Raw genomic sequence first — 14,319 nt, 5'->3', positions numbered from 1 at the left:
TACTCATAACCTCAAATTAAAGATGCCAGGTAACAAAACTGTTACTTATTACTGTCTGTGAAAGTGCCTATGGACAGACTGATGTAGAGAGAACAAAAATGGAGATTATCCCTTGGGAATATGGGTTTGCTGGGATAGGATGGGTAAATGGAGAAATGCTTATATTGGATGGGATGCTTGTTTGCTGTGGCAGGTACCTGCCTTTGGAGGGTCTCTGCCATTTGACCCCCACCTGTGGCTGGACACATAATGGGTTATTTTCTGCCTCTCAGAGTTCTTAGTTCAGATGTAACATGAAGTCTTTTGGATCTCTTTTTAGATTATACCTTTCCTGCTTCATCTCAGAAGGCATTGCTGAAACGAAATGGGACACAAGTAGACAACTGGGAAATGGCCACTGTCCAGCCACCAGCAGAATTTGTGGAGCCTGACTTACACACTCCTTTCTCCACACTAGAGGAGGAGGAGGGGCTGCTCCCTATTGACCACTCAAGAGGAGGAATGGAGAGTCTCCAGACTTCTGGACCAGAGGTTACATCTTCTGAACCAGTGGACCAAGAGGACTCCTTCTCCCTTCTGTTTTCCACAGCCTCTGCCAGGCCAGGTGTTGTGACTGAGGCAGCCTTAGGAGGGCAAGAAGAGGACTCTGTTTCTCCAGGCTTAGACCTTGGGAGCAGCATGGGACCAGGTCTGCTACCTGTGCCCTCTACTTTTTCTACTACTGTTGTTGTGAGATCTCCCATTGATTCAGAAGAACTCTTTGAGGTGACAACTGGAGACACTTGGGCTGTTGGGGGAGCAGATTCAGAGCTGACTGTGGCTACAAGAGGAGCAGAGCTTGCAGAGACCACAGTGGAGGCTGGTGGGGAAGAGCATTCAGCCAGAGAGGAGGTGTCAGAGCCCACAGTGGGGTGGGAGATGCTGGAGCCCACGGTGCTGACTGAAACAGAGCAGACAGTGGAAATGCCTGTGGGGACACCATTGCCTGCAAGCAGCTCCCCAGGCACACAGACTCTTCCTGGTAGTGAGCAGCAGTCCTCTTCTGTGTCTCTGTGGGACAGAGCTGATGAGCCTGTGCTGGATCCTCTTTGGAATGACACCGAGTCAGCCACCGAGACTGTGGCAGCAGAGAGGAGCTCGTCCTCCCAGGCTGGGGATGCCCGCATGGCCATGCTGCCAACGGAGCTGCCCTGGGACTCGGCACAGGTTGCACTGGGAGCAGGGGCTGGGCTGGGAGGTTGCAGTGGGGATATTTGGGTACTTCTCTCCTGGGAAGTGTTTAAACCTGTCCCTGAGTCTGACTGCTGGAAGTATGTTTTTCTGTTCACCCAGTCAAAACTGAATTTTTAGGGAGAGTTATTCATAGGAGTTCTTAAGGGTCCATCCATCATCCTTGGTGGAAGTCCTGGCCCCTCACATCTTCCTAGATGCACAAAATCCTGCTTTTGATAAACAGGAGCTGAACACCTTTCTTCTGGGGCATGCACAGCAGAGAAAACTCCTCATTTCCTCAGCCTGCATTATTGGAAGTGTCAGGACAAACACAGCCCCAAGGATTTCTGGAAGGGGAGTGAGAAGAAAGTGCTGTTTTTGCTACCGCTGCCTGCAGGGACCAGATGCAGAGCAGGTGGAACAGAATACAGTTCTGCGTGAGGATATTGGTCTAGGAGAGCCTGTGGGAGAGAAGGGGTGAACTGCAGTTCATGAATCCAGCAAACTGGCAGCTGGTTAAGAGAAGATATGTATCAGGAGCTGACTGGTGAGAAAGTACCAGGCAAAGCTTTTAATTTTGCTTTCTGCTGCATGGTAATCAGGAGCCTGAGCAAGTGACTTAATCCCTCTCTGCATCCTATCCTGCCTGCAAAGTGCTGCCCTGTCTCATCAGTTTGCTTAAGGACCACAGAGGCTCCTGTTAGGTTTTGTGTAAAGTGCCGATAAGGCTGCAGGCTAGAGAGTTTTCTACTGAGAACCTGTGTCCTCCTTGAGTCTAGACAGAGGAGGAAGGTCAAGCTGAGCTGTGGTAAGCTGGCAGAGTAACTTTGTCCCTGTTCTGTGTTAGCACTGAAATGGTGATTGCTTCTTAGAACAGAGAATTAAAGGACAGTCACATCCTTTAAGAAGTGCTTCTGGGAGTATGGCACAGTGCCTTGCTCCTGTCCCTTGTGCTTTCAGCAGCAGAGTTACATTCACATCTGAACCCAGCTGTCTTTGTCTTGTCTCTCCAGGTGATCTGTAAAGACTGGAGCAACCTTGCGGGAAAGAACTATATCATCCTGAATATGTCGGATAACATTGACTGTGTAAGTCAGTCCAAAGAGATTTGATGGCACGGGGGCAATGGTGTTTAGGAAAGTGAAGGCAGGCACAGCTCTTGCTGTCTGCTTTCACCACAAAACATTTTAAAAACACTAAATCTCAACATACAGAGACTGTGAAGAGAAAGGGAGAAGGACAGAAATATTCCTGTTCTCCAAAAGGGAAAAAGAGTGGGTGGAGAGAGATGATTTTGCTCCAAGTCTAGCACATATTGGACACACATCAGTTCCATATTGGATTTTTTACTAACTTCTGGCTGCTAGTCTGTGCCAGTCAGTACCTGGATTGTCATGAGACATGAGAGCTTTTAACATTGCACCTCTTACAAGATTAAATGCAGGTCTCCTTTCTTCCTTCTGTTCCTTTTCCTTCCATTCCCTCCAGCATATAGTAACAATCCTCTCGTGGCTCAGAGGAATAGGGACTCCCGTTTGCACTGTGCATGGATAAGTATCAAGCAGTTATCACTAAATCTTCCTTAAGGGTCTCTTCTCCCAACCCTATTATCTGGTGTGTTATCTGTGTCTGTTAACCAGCCATGCTCTGCTAATCCAATGCCTGTCCATCCATCTCATAAAGCTGCAGTTAATTCATGAGCCCAGAGTTTGTTGTGGATCTCTGATAAAAGGGTTTGTTCACTTCGGCTGGGCCTTTTATCAGGCACTTAAAAACCAGTTGTGAAAGGCCTGGGGTCAAGGTGCCTTTCATAATTCTAAGAAATGATTATAAGCCTGACAATCTGACACCAAAATGTTTCATTGAGGAATTGTGTTCTGGCCTTGTGCATCTGCACTCCTGCTTTGTGGGGCTCCTGCTGTGGGCAGAGCCAGCTGGTTCTGTTACTGCAGGATTGCTCTCTGACACTGACCTTTTGCCACTGCTGATGAGTTCTTGGTGGATTTGCTTTGCTTTTTTTTATAAAGGTGACCTTTTCTGGGAACAGGGAAAATGGGGAAATTCCTATACACAGTAAGGCATGCCGACTGCTCTAAGAATAGATCAAAAGTCAGTCTTTTTCCTCCTAATTTAGGAAAACCAGTGTGGAGGGTTTTATGTATCTCTGCTACAGTCCACAATTGTAATGCAGAAAAGAAGTCCTTGAAAACCAGAGTCCTTCTGTCCTGTTTCCTTCATGTCCCCATCCATCTCTCCACTATCTCTGTGGACTTTAAATGCTAGTTAATTTTGTAATATGTAGTAAATTCCTTTCGTGGTCACTTGTGTTGTTTAAACCTCTGTAAGGGGAAGAACTGATGGGCAGATGTCTCTTGATCAAATTATGTCTTTGCTGTTGAATCCTCAGTTCCGCCTTGCTGGAGGAAGATGGTGCCCTGGGATAGGCAGGACTGAACTGTTTTTCTACTTGATTTCATGTTTCAAAACATATTTCCCAGTGAATGATTTGTGCTGTACTACCCCTTATTCAAAGGGACATTTGTCGACATACATATTTAACATGAGCATCTCATCATTCCCTGCCTCCATTACTACTTTGCATGAGTGAAGTTAGAATCAAGCTCTTCATCTTTCCACTGATGTTGATGCAGTTTGTTTCCTACCCTTGGTAATTTGCTCAGTTTGGGCATCTCACCTACTGTCTGCCTGTCCATTTTGTTTTATGGTTTCTGTAATGAAACTCTGGTGTTGGGGTTTTGAGGGAGAATCTGTGTTGCAAGTGGTGTAGTTTAAATTAGTATGAGTGGGTATTCTTCACATATTTCAATATTTTGGTGCCATAATCTGGTATGTATCGAGTCCCACTGAAAATCTGAGGGACAAGAAGGGTGCTTAGCTCCTTCCAGAAGGCTGCACTTTGAGCTTCAATACACTTCATGGCACCAGGCTTTTACCTGCTCCAGTCATCATGTCTGTATTTCTGTGTTAAGCTCGAAGCCTGTTTGTCTTCCCAGTGGGCTCCAGATAAGGGAATCACTTCAGTCTCTCTCTGGGCAAATCTCCCACTCAACATACCTGCAAAGTTTGCCCAAGTGAGGACTGCAGGATCTCACCCAGTGCTACCTGGCTATGCATCGGGAGGTGACCTCCACCTTGGCAGAGGTGCAGTCAGGCTCCTTCACTGCTCCCTCCTCTCCACCATGGAGAACTGATCAGTGCTCTGCAGCCTCTGCTTTCCCTATCACCAGGAGCACCTCGCTTCTGTCCTGCTCCTGGCTCAGCTGTTCCCCTTTCCTCTGCGTCCCCCAAATGAGGGCCTCAGACTGGCAAGTGGGACCATGAGCTGGAGCTGCAGCTGAGCATCGTGGTGCTGCATCACAGTGCTGCTTCCTCACGCCGCTCCTCCTGCCTCCCCATACCAAAACCTATAATTTCATGAGAGGAGGCACTGCCAAGCTCTTGTGACTCAGGCTCCAGTCATCGATGTCCAATTAGGCCATTTTTGGCACAGGCCTGTGCCTGCCCTGAGCGCTTCAAATTGCCATGGCAACAAGAACTCTCCATTTTATTAATCATCTGTGTGGCCTTCAGGTTGGCATGGCAACTGGAGATGAGAATAGAAACACAGGAGTGAGAAAGCAGCAAAGGCGCCTGCTGAGGGATGGCTGGAGCGTGTCGGGCTGAGCGGCACCTGCTGACCCAGCGCTGGCTGTGGGCAGGGCCCTGGCTCTTTCCTGCTCACCTTACACCGTAATGTTGCTTCAGGATCCCTGTGTGCCAGGAGAGCTGGGCTGGGTGTGGGGCATGTGGCAGGCACAGGAGCTGAGGAGGAAGGTTGGTGCATCGGGAGGTGTTCGTGGCTCCAGCCTGGGGCACGGTGCAGCAGAGCGGTGCACCAGGTCTAACACTGCTGGCTTTTGGGCACGTGTGAGGGCTCAGCTGTACCAGCCCTGCAGTGCTACAGCTGCCTTGTCCCTGCCATGCACTCACCAAGGCTCCTTTCCTGTGGCAGGAGGAATTTCGGTTGGAGAGGGGTCCCCAGCTGTTGGCACTGGTGGAGGATGCCTTCTCCAGGCAGGCAGAGGGGCTGCAGGACCGCTGGCTCATCTCCCTGAGCAAACCCAATGAGAACGACAAGCACTTGCTAATGACGCTGGCAGGGGAACAGGGTAAGTGCTTCCTGTGATGGGGAGGGTATTTAAGGGGCTCCCTAATGGAGGTACACAGCCATGTTGGAAGGAGCTTTTGCTTTCCAATCCATTTCAACTCCACCAGTTCTCAGTGTTCACTGGACTTGAGGGATGGAGAGGGACTGAGAACATCTTTCTCACATCTGCCTTCTGAGTTGTCCCTCACTGCTTGCACGAAGCACTGCACTTTGCACTTCTGCGCTTTGCTGCCTCCCTGGATTGCCTTTCCCTGAGCATCTGTCGGGTTTCTCCTTATGTACCCTCCTCCATGGTAGGATATGACAGCCTGCTCTTGGTTCACTTCCTAACCTATCAGTTCTGAAGTCCTGTCCGAACTAGGATGGCCCTCATAGTGCCCTCCTTCATCCTTGAAGAAACAAAAGCTGACAATGAACATGGTCTGGACTGGAACATTTTACCATCTCTTTATTCCTGTTTTCATACAGGGGTCCTTTTCCTGCCTGCTTACTGACAGAGGTTTCTAATGTTGACATTATGGCCTCTATGACCTCTGTGAACATGTCTCCATGACTTTCTGAGTGCTGCTACTCACTCCCAGAGCAGACACGGATCCTGAGGGCTTCTGTGGTGGTGGGGAGGGTACCTAGGTTGCTCTGATATTAGTTCATCCCTGGATTTTTTTTACTCTTTTAAAGAGTATTTGGACATACCCTTGTCTGTGATCCTGTGTTCTTTCAGCCTCCTGACATAAAATACCAATGAACAAAAGTGTGCTTCCCTGCCTCCATCCTGTTGGGGATTTTATACTGATGAATACATCTGACTAACCTGAGCTGAGAGAGCAGCACTGATCTCTTCCTCTACTTTACAGGTGTTATCCCTACAAAAGATGTTCTCATGGCACTGGGGGATGTTAAGAGGAGCTTAGCTGAGGTAAGAGCCTGTCTGCCTGCACCCATTTGTTAAGACTGGTTATACAATTAAAATAAGCAACTTGAAAACTGGGAGCATATCTCAAGCTAACCAATGCTGAACCCACAGCAGGCAAACAGGTGAGTCAGATGCTTGACAAACTCCCTTCTCCCCTCGCTGGTAGTAGCCAGACCTTCAAATGTCTGCTCCTTTTAAGAGAGTAACTATGGGTTATTTCCTCCCTGCTTTTCTGGCTTGGTTGTGAGACTGCTTTCCACACATTAATTCTGTTGGGATTTTCAGTGTCACCCCTTCCATACCATTGTCCAAAGCAATATGGGTGCTGCAGACCCCCACATTTGGCCCTGTTCACCCTCCAGCTGTTTTACGTGCATTGGCTTCTCCTGACACCTTCACACACCTTCTACAATTCCAGGGTCTGCATTTCACTTCTTAAACAACTGCCTCCACAAGGGCAGGCAGAGGACCTGGCTCAGTGGATGCCAGACTCTCCTTTCATTTGCCTCTAGGCCTCACATATTCCCTTTTAACCCTGGGCATCTTGGAAGAGGATAGAGATGAGGACAAATCAGTCCCGTGATCTCTGGCTTTGCCCCTTTGTCCTACAGGGTATATAGGTACTGAGGACCTGATTCTGCTTGAGTTTTTTATGCCAACCACTGGATTAATTTTGCTGATTTTAGCAGCAGGATTGAGCCACTGCCTTGCTGGCTGTCTGCTCTCAGGTTTTCACCTGACCCAACAAACTGGTGCAGTTAGACAAAGCAAATTAACTGCTCAGTGGTGTATTGATTGGCTTACACCAGAGAAAGTGCAAAAAGCCAACCCTGTAGAAATTGTGTGACTGAAGTATCAGCAGCTAGAACTGCCCAGAAAGAAGGATTTGTGTGGATGCAAGGTTTAACTTTGCAACTGTGGCCCCGTGTTAATATGAGTTCTACCAGAGCCTCCTTGCCCCATGCCTCTGGCCCTGTCAGTAATGAAACTGCTCACAGTGGTGCCCTTGCACAAGCATGAGATTGCAAGGAGGAGGGAGGATATTCTCTGACACCTGTCACACTACTGAACTGATAAATAACCTGTTTCAAACCTGTCAAGTCACTGGGACCAAGACTGGGCTGTTTGCTGACAGCCACAGGGGGCCAGTTTCTCAGGGAGCTATTCCTAAGCTTCTAGGCTCAGCTGGCAGCTCTCTACTTTCAAGACCTTGTAAATACCACTATGCCCTCTTAGGACCTGAGCTTTAATGGAAACCTCTTTATTAGGGTTACGTTCTCTGCAAAGCAGTTACCAAAGCCTCAGCACCCATCACTGGTCGATAGTTTGTCTTGGGGACTCTGTCTTGGACAGTTTCTCCCATGAAAACCTCCTTGTCATACACAAAGGTACACACCTTGTGCAGGTGAACAAAATAAAATTGTGCCTGCTATCAATTGCTGACTTGTCAGCTTTCATGGAAAATCATGTTATGTATAGTTAAGAGCTTCTATTAATGTAAGACAGTGTACAGCCTGAGTCTCTAACCCTAGCTTTTACTTCCTTTGCCCACATTTGTGGTCCTGTACTTGGACCCTGGAAAGTCTGAACAGGATTCTATCTGCCTGCAGGCCAGGACTTTCAGTGTACTGCTTCCTTCCTTCCAGATTGGTATCCAGAACTACACGACCACCACGAGCTGCCAGTCGCACCCTAACCAGACGCGCAGTGATTATGGGAAGCTCTTTGTGGTGCTGGTAATCATTGGCTCCATCTGCGCCATCATCATCGTCCTGGGGCTCATCTACAACTGCTGGCAGAGGCGCCTGCCCAAGATGAAGAACATGGTGAGCACTGGATGGGTGGAGAAGGTGGCCAGACTCTTAGCCCTTGGGATGGAGGAGACTGGAAAGTTACGAGGGTAACTGTTTTCCCCTGTCCAGTTGTGGGACATAGCTGGATACACTGCTGGAGCGGCAGTGGAGTTCATTCAGGTGTAAGAGAGATGCAAATGTGCTTAGGACAGCTCATTTCCACTGTGAGGGTTGGGCTGGGAATAAATCTACGTCTTCCCACTGACTCTGCAAAGGTCTTGGTGACCCTCATAGCCGGGTCTGATTGTGCTTCTCAGCAGCATTAAGACCTGTCCCCCTTTGTCTCCCTTTGTGTCCTCTCGTCCCTGGCAGTCACACGGCGAGGAGCTGCGCTTTGTTGAGAACGGCTGCCATGACAACCCCACTCTGGACGTGGCCAGCGACAGCCAGTCGGAAATGCAGGAGAAGAAGCCGAGCGTGAATGGGGGAAACACCATCAATGGCCCCGACAGCTGGGATGTCCTGATCAATAAGCAGGCGAGCGAGGATGTGGATGTATTTGAGGAAGACACGCATCTTTAGAAAAAGAAAGGAGGGAACCACCCTCTTAAACACACTTGTTTTTTCCTATCTTGACTGATGGACCATGGGATCAGGTGGCTTCTCAGGAACTTCTTAAAACCTTTGAACAAGTCTTTGGGCAAGTTTTCCCTACGGAAGTCCTGAGCCTGCATCTGAGGCTTGGAGCCAGGAGGATCACGGAACAGAGGGAAGCGGGAGGGGTGGGTTTATAGATCTCTGTGTGTGTGTTCCTATCAGTAGCACCAATGCTTTCATCACCTTTAAATGCACTTACTGTAGCTCTGTGGTAGTGGCTGAGAGTGTCTGGATTGGAGAAACAAGTTGGTGGGACTGCCTGCCACCAAGAGTCCAGATCTGGGGAGTAAATTTACTTTCCAAATACTGACCACATTCAGTCCATGCAGGTGCAGTAAAACCTATGCATCCTGGATGGAGGGGAGCCAAGATTCTGTCCATGTCCTGGGCAGAGTTTTCATTCCCCATGTGAAAACAGGTTTTTTAGTGCTCTAGCATTCTTCTACTAATTGTATGAGAGCTGATGTTTACATTTGGGGAAAACACCCCTCCCTGCTGTCATCTCACTTCACCTCTGGTACCACAAACAGCCCCACTCCTTTTTTCAGCTCCACAACTCCAAGCTGAGCTTGCAAAGTTTGAGCACTTTACCCTTGCTTGACTGATTGCAGAGAATTCAGTGCCGTGGTGCAGCATTTTAGATGGAAATTTGCTTTAGGTTGGAACATTTCTCAAAAGTGGTGTTTACATGCCTCTTTCACAATAGCCTGGGAAATCAGCAGGAAAATATCCTTTGTCTTGTGTAAATTTTAAACTGGCTGGCCTTTCCCACTCCAGTTCTATTTTTCAGGTTAATTTGGTTTCAGTTGGTCATTTTGCAGTAAATATAAAGACTGCATAGGGAATAGGGAAATAGGGAAACGATTAATGTTCTCATCCTTTTGTTTCAATTTCAGCATCTTGCCCTGAGGGAAGGGTGGAAGTGTTTAATATCCCACAGGTATAATTCAGGGTAACATCTTTAAAATCACTGCATTTAAACAATGGAAGAGCCAGTTCTGATGAGATGAGAATCGGATGTGAGAGGTCCCCAATGAATGTTTCTCAGGCATGCCTCAGGCAACTTTGAGGCTCCAGCTCCCTGAAGATGTCTGCTAAAGGCACGTGAATATGCATAATTGTTCACTGAGCCCTCCCTAAACTACTGTCAAGCCTGAAATCCCAGAACATTTGTTTCTTCTGTCATTGGGGATTGAGGGACTTGCTTCACTCAGAGGTACCAGTACTCCTCTCCCTAGTGGTGGTGATCTGCATGCTTGCTTCCTGTGAGATGCAGCTTCACACTTAGTCTTGAAGGGAACCTTTGTACACAGAGGCCCCAGATGTGCAGCCTGTAAATCTCTCACTGTATGTATAGAGACCTCTAGCATGTTTCTCTCTGGTGGGTGTGTCTAAAGTCAAGGTGCAAGAGTCTGTTGTTGCAGTTTGTGTAGCGCTTTGCATGCAAACTGAATCACAGATCACCTCGATGTAGGACCACTCTGATACCAGTTTGTTAGGGATTCAAGAAAGGTGATAACCGTTGGTTTCCTATCCAGATTCCAATTTTCAGTGGTTTTAGCCTGCCTCCATATCTTTTCTGGTGTTATGTAGGACACAGTGATCATCAGCTCCTTTTGTACCTTGGTAGGGTTGCAGAGATGCACAGAGTTCCTTCTCCTGCCCCAGGAGTTGGTGGTGGGGGACAGTCCAAGTATGCAGACAGCCATACATGACCCTCTCTGACCACCCCTCACTGGTGGCTCCTGCTGAGGTTGATGGGTCTGTGCAGTAAAACTGCACAGGTCCATTGGCTGTGTTGAAGGCACTTTGGAGCTCCCAGGATTAAATGCAAATTGTTGTTATGGTGAGTAAATTAAAGCATGGAGTTAAAATTTGAGGTTTTATAGCACTTAGCATAATGGGGCCTGGCATGCCTGTGGCCTTTAGGCAGCTGCACCGTGTAAATCCTTTCCAAGTCCAATAATCCTCATCAAATATGTTTTTAATGCCCAGTGGCTGTTAAAAGCTAATGCAATGCCACCAATCCAATGTGAATAATTTCACCCACAAATCGCTTCCTTGGTGCATATCCCTGCTAAGAGCTACTTTGCTGCCCTGTTTTCTCTCCAGTATCCTAATTCAGAGAAACAACAAGGCACTGATAAAGCAATGCTTCTGGCTGGGCTCAACACCTCCCAATCTCGTGTAAAGTCTTCAAACTTTAAAGAAACCAAGGGGGCAATGTGGGTTCAATAATCAGCTAGCAAGTTCTCCTAATTTGCTTTTCTGGCCTCTCATGGCCTGGAGGATTTTCCAGAGATGCTGTTCTCTGTCTGGAATATCCAGGTAATCTGAGAGACACTTTAAGGGTGGCTGTTGTGAGGCTGAGGACAATTTTCTGCTGTCTCTGACAGGGTGCACCTGGCTGTATGATCCCAGTTTAGCTTCAGAAATCTACTGGTTGATAGACTTTCACTTTAGTCTGGTGATACTTTTTATCCTTTTACAGTTGTTTTTTTCTCTGTATCATTTTTTGCACTAGGCTGATCTTGTCAAGTCGATTGCACTGTTGTCCCTCTCCTGCCAGCCCTGCAGAGATGGGTCATCTCCGGGGACCTGCAGGCTGGGAAGCACTGTAGAGAGGCTGTTGGTAGCCCACTTTACGCTGTCCAGTGCTTGCATTTCCAGCTCTGCACAAGGGAGGATATAAAGAGGAAGAAAATCTTTGTCTTAGCATTTGTAACAGGAAGCTTTTCTATCACCCTAATGTAGTTAAACTTCTTTTTGATAAAAACTGTGAAAGCTGGACTTCTCAGAGCAGTGTGCCAGGTGACAGAGCAGATGCAGGAGACGAAGCAATTACTGGAAAACTTTCTCGGACATTACCATAATTCCATCTAATGTTTGGTTGCACTGACACCTGGTGGCAGTTGGGAGTTGGAAACGGAAAATTAAAAAAAAAAAAAGAACTTTTCCCTTAGCTTTGGTATTTGTTTCCTGTGACTTGCCTAGGATAACCTGCTTTATTCACGAGGGGCTGAAGGACTCGACTGCGAGCAGAGGGACTTGTACCAGGTATGTCAAGGATGTTTTGTGTGAGGACATCCTTGTCTACAAAGTAGTGAGATGGGACTTTCCCTGGAGTCACCAGTATAGAGGCCCTGGGTAGCAACACGGGGTCTCAGCTCCATCTTCCTGCTTTGTCTGCCACTTGCTCCCTCTGCTCCGTGGGACCACAGCTAGAGTGCAGGGACTCTGCCTTGAAATGGAGGTGGTTCTTCGGAGAGAGTGAAGAACCTTCATCAGGTGCTGTGTGAGGAGTGCAGTGCCTTGGGAACATCAGCGATAACGTCGTCTGGGTGCATGGCCAAGAGCAGAGTGGCTCTCCATCTCTGTGGGATCATGGCCAAGTGTGATCTGGGATGGCCTAGCTGCAGAATACTCCAAGGTGTCACACAGAGATCTAGAACTGTGCCTGTAACATGGAATCTAACATGTCCTAGGACTCTACATCCTGCACACCGCTTTGGGGTATGTAGGGTGGAAAGAAACAACGAGGAGTGACCCAGTAATTGCACTGGATAATGAAGGATGTAATGCAGCTTGAGAATACAGTTCAAGAGACACTTTAAGGATCCCTCTGGCAGAGGATATGGTGTGAAATGAAGGTACATTATCCTAAGGACTATTGCAGCGTGACCATAGAGCATCGCAGCAGGGTCCCACTGCAGCGACTGCCATCAGCAGCTTGTCTGTTCCCATCTGCCTTTGCAGCCATGCAGGAGCACATCTGACCTTTGCAGCAGGTTTGGGACAGCTCCAACAGTCAGACACCACAAGCACCTTCATCTGTGCTGGCTCATGAGAGCCTCATGTGCTCATCTATGCTGACAGCCAGGCTTTGAGCTGTTCTCAACACCTTCATTCCTGCTGGACACAAACTGCAAGCCCTGGCCACTGCTCGGGATTGCTGCCGGAGAACACTTAGAAACACTTGTGTCTGGCCCTGGAAATAGCAGGGTTGTGGTTTTGTTTTCTTTGCAATAAAACACACCTCCAGGGTGTCTGAACACTGACCCAAGTGCAGTGCTTTGCTTGGTTAGATTCTGCCTGAATTCATGTCTACTGCATCTCATAATGCAGTATTATCCAGGGTTTCTCTGCCAGGATGGGGGTTGTTAGCCTGGCTCCCCTTCCCCGCAGTACACTCCTTAATTCTCCCATCACAGATTTCTGTGGAAGCCCTGAGCCATGCCAGGTGCCCAGGCTGTGGAAACTGGCTTCCCCCATGGTGTACTCTACCCCTCCAGTGCCCACAGGACCAGCCCAGGACACCTTTCCTCCTAGAGTGGCTTAGCACAAGCCTCTGTTCCACAGCAGAGTCCCTGCCTGTGTGCCCTGTGCCATGTGTGTCCCATGCAGCTCTCCACCATCCCACACTTGCTCCAGACCTAGACCCCTATAGAATCACAGAATTATTAGTGTTGGAAGGAACCTCTGGAGATCATCCAGCCCAGCCCCCTGCCAAGGCAGGGTCACCCAGAGCAGGTGACACAGGAACATGTCCAGGTGAGATCTGAATGTCTCCCGAGACTCCATGCCCTCCCTGAGCAGCTGTTCCAGGGCTCTGCCACCCTCAGCCTAAAGAAATTCTTCCTCATGTTGAGGTGGAACTTCTTGTGTTTTGGTTTATGGCCTTTGCTCCTCGTCCTGTCACTGGGCACCACCAAAAAGAGTCTGTCACCATCCTTTTGGCACCTGCTTTTGAATGGATTAAGGAGACCCCCTATTGTCGCAGCTGCACGTAGTCCAAGAGAGCCCTGCCACATGTTCCAAACCCCACCCCAGCCATGTTCTGGGCCAACTCCCCTCCTCAGGTGTGTTCCAGCCCAGTTTCCCCGGTTTGTTCAGGGCAGTTTCCCTTTTCCCAAGCCCCTTTTCCCCCAGTGTTTCCAGCGCAATTCCCCCGGTGTTTCCAGCGCAGTTTCCCTTTTCCTGAGCCCCGGTTCCCCGGTGTTACCAGCGCAATTCCCCAGTGTTTCCAGTGCAGTTTCCCTCTTCCCGAGCCCATTTTCCCCCGGTGTTTCCAGCAGAGTTTCCCTTTTCCCGAGCCCCGTTTCCCCGGTGTTTCCAGCGCAGTTTCCCCTTTTCCCGAGCCCCGGTTCCCCGGTATTTCCAGCGCAGTTTCCCTCTTCCCAAGCCCCTTTTCCCCTAGTGTTTCCAGTGCAGTTTCCCTTTTCCCGAGCCCCGTTCCCCCGGTGTTTCCAGCGCAGTTTCCCTTTTCCCGAGCCCCGTTCCCCCGGTGTTTCCAGCGGTTTCCCTTTTCCCGACCCCGGTTCCCCGGTGTTTCCAGCGCAGTTTCCCTTTTCCCGAGCCCCGGTTCCCCGGTGTTTCCAGCGCAGTTTCCCTTTTCCCGAGCCCCGTTCCCCCGGTGTTTCCAACGGTTTCCCTTTTCCCGAGCCCCGTTCCCCCGGTGTTTCCAGCGCAATTCCCCGGTGTTTCCAGCGCAGTTTCCCTTTTCCCGAGCCCCGTTCCCCCGGTGTTTCCAGCGCAATTCCCCGGTGTTTCCAGCGCAGTTTCCCTCTTCCCAAGCC

General features: G+C 49.0%; 1 protein-coding gene across 1 annotated transcript in view; it reads left to right on the top strand.

Moving 5' to 3' along the window:
• Positions 1–12,801, top strand: part of PODXL2 (podocalyxin like 2) — a 32,448-nt gene extending 19,647 nt beyond the window's left edge. Inside the window, exons 3-8 of the mRNA XM_021532090.2 lie at positions 320–1,206; positions 2,226–2,300; positions 5,225–5,381; positions 6,235–6,296; positions 7,940–8,119; positions 8,459–12,801. Coding sequence (XP_021387765.2) covers positions 320–1,206; positions 2,226–2,300; positions 5,225–5,381; positions 6,235–6,296; positions 7,940–8,119; positions 8,459–8,668 — 1,571 coding nt within the window. The 3' untranslated portion in view covers positions 8,669–12,801. The remainder of the gene's footprint in view (positions 1–319; positions 1,207–2,225; positions 2,301–5,224; positions 5,382–6,234; positions 6,297–7,939; positions 8,120–8,458) is intronic.
• Positions 12,802–14,319: the final 1,518 nt, after the last annotated feature.

Source organism: Lonchura striata, chromosome 12, assembly GCF_046129695.1.
Source record: "Lonchura striata isolate bLonStr1 chromosome 12, bLonStr1.mat, whole genome shotgun sequence".
Lineage (NCBI taxonomy): Eukaryota > Metazoa > Chordata > Aves > Passeriformes > Estrildidae > Lonchura > Lonchura striata.
Note: the sequence above shows the minus strand (reverse complement) of the source record. Positions and strands in the feature narration are given on the sequence as shown.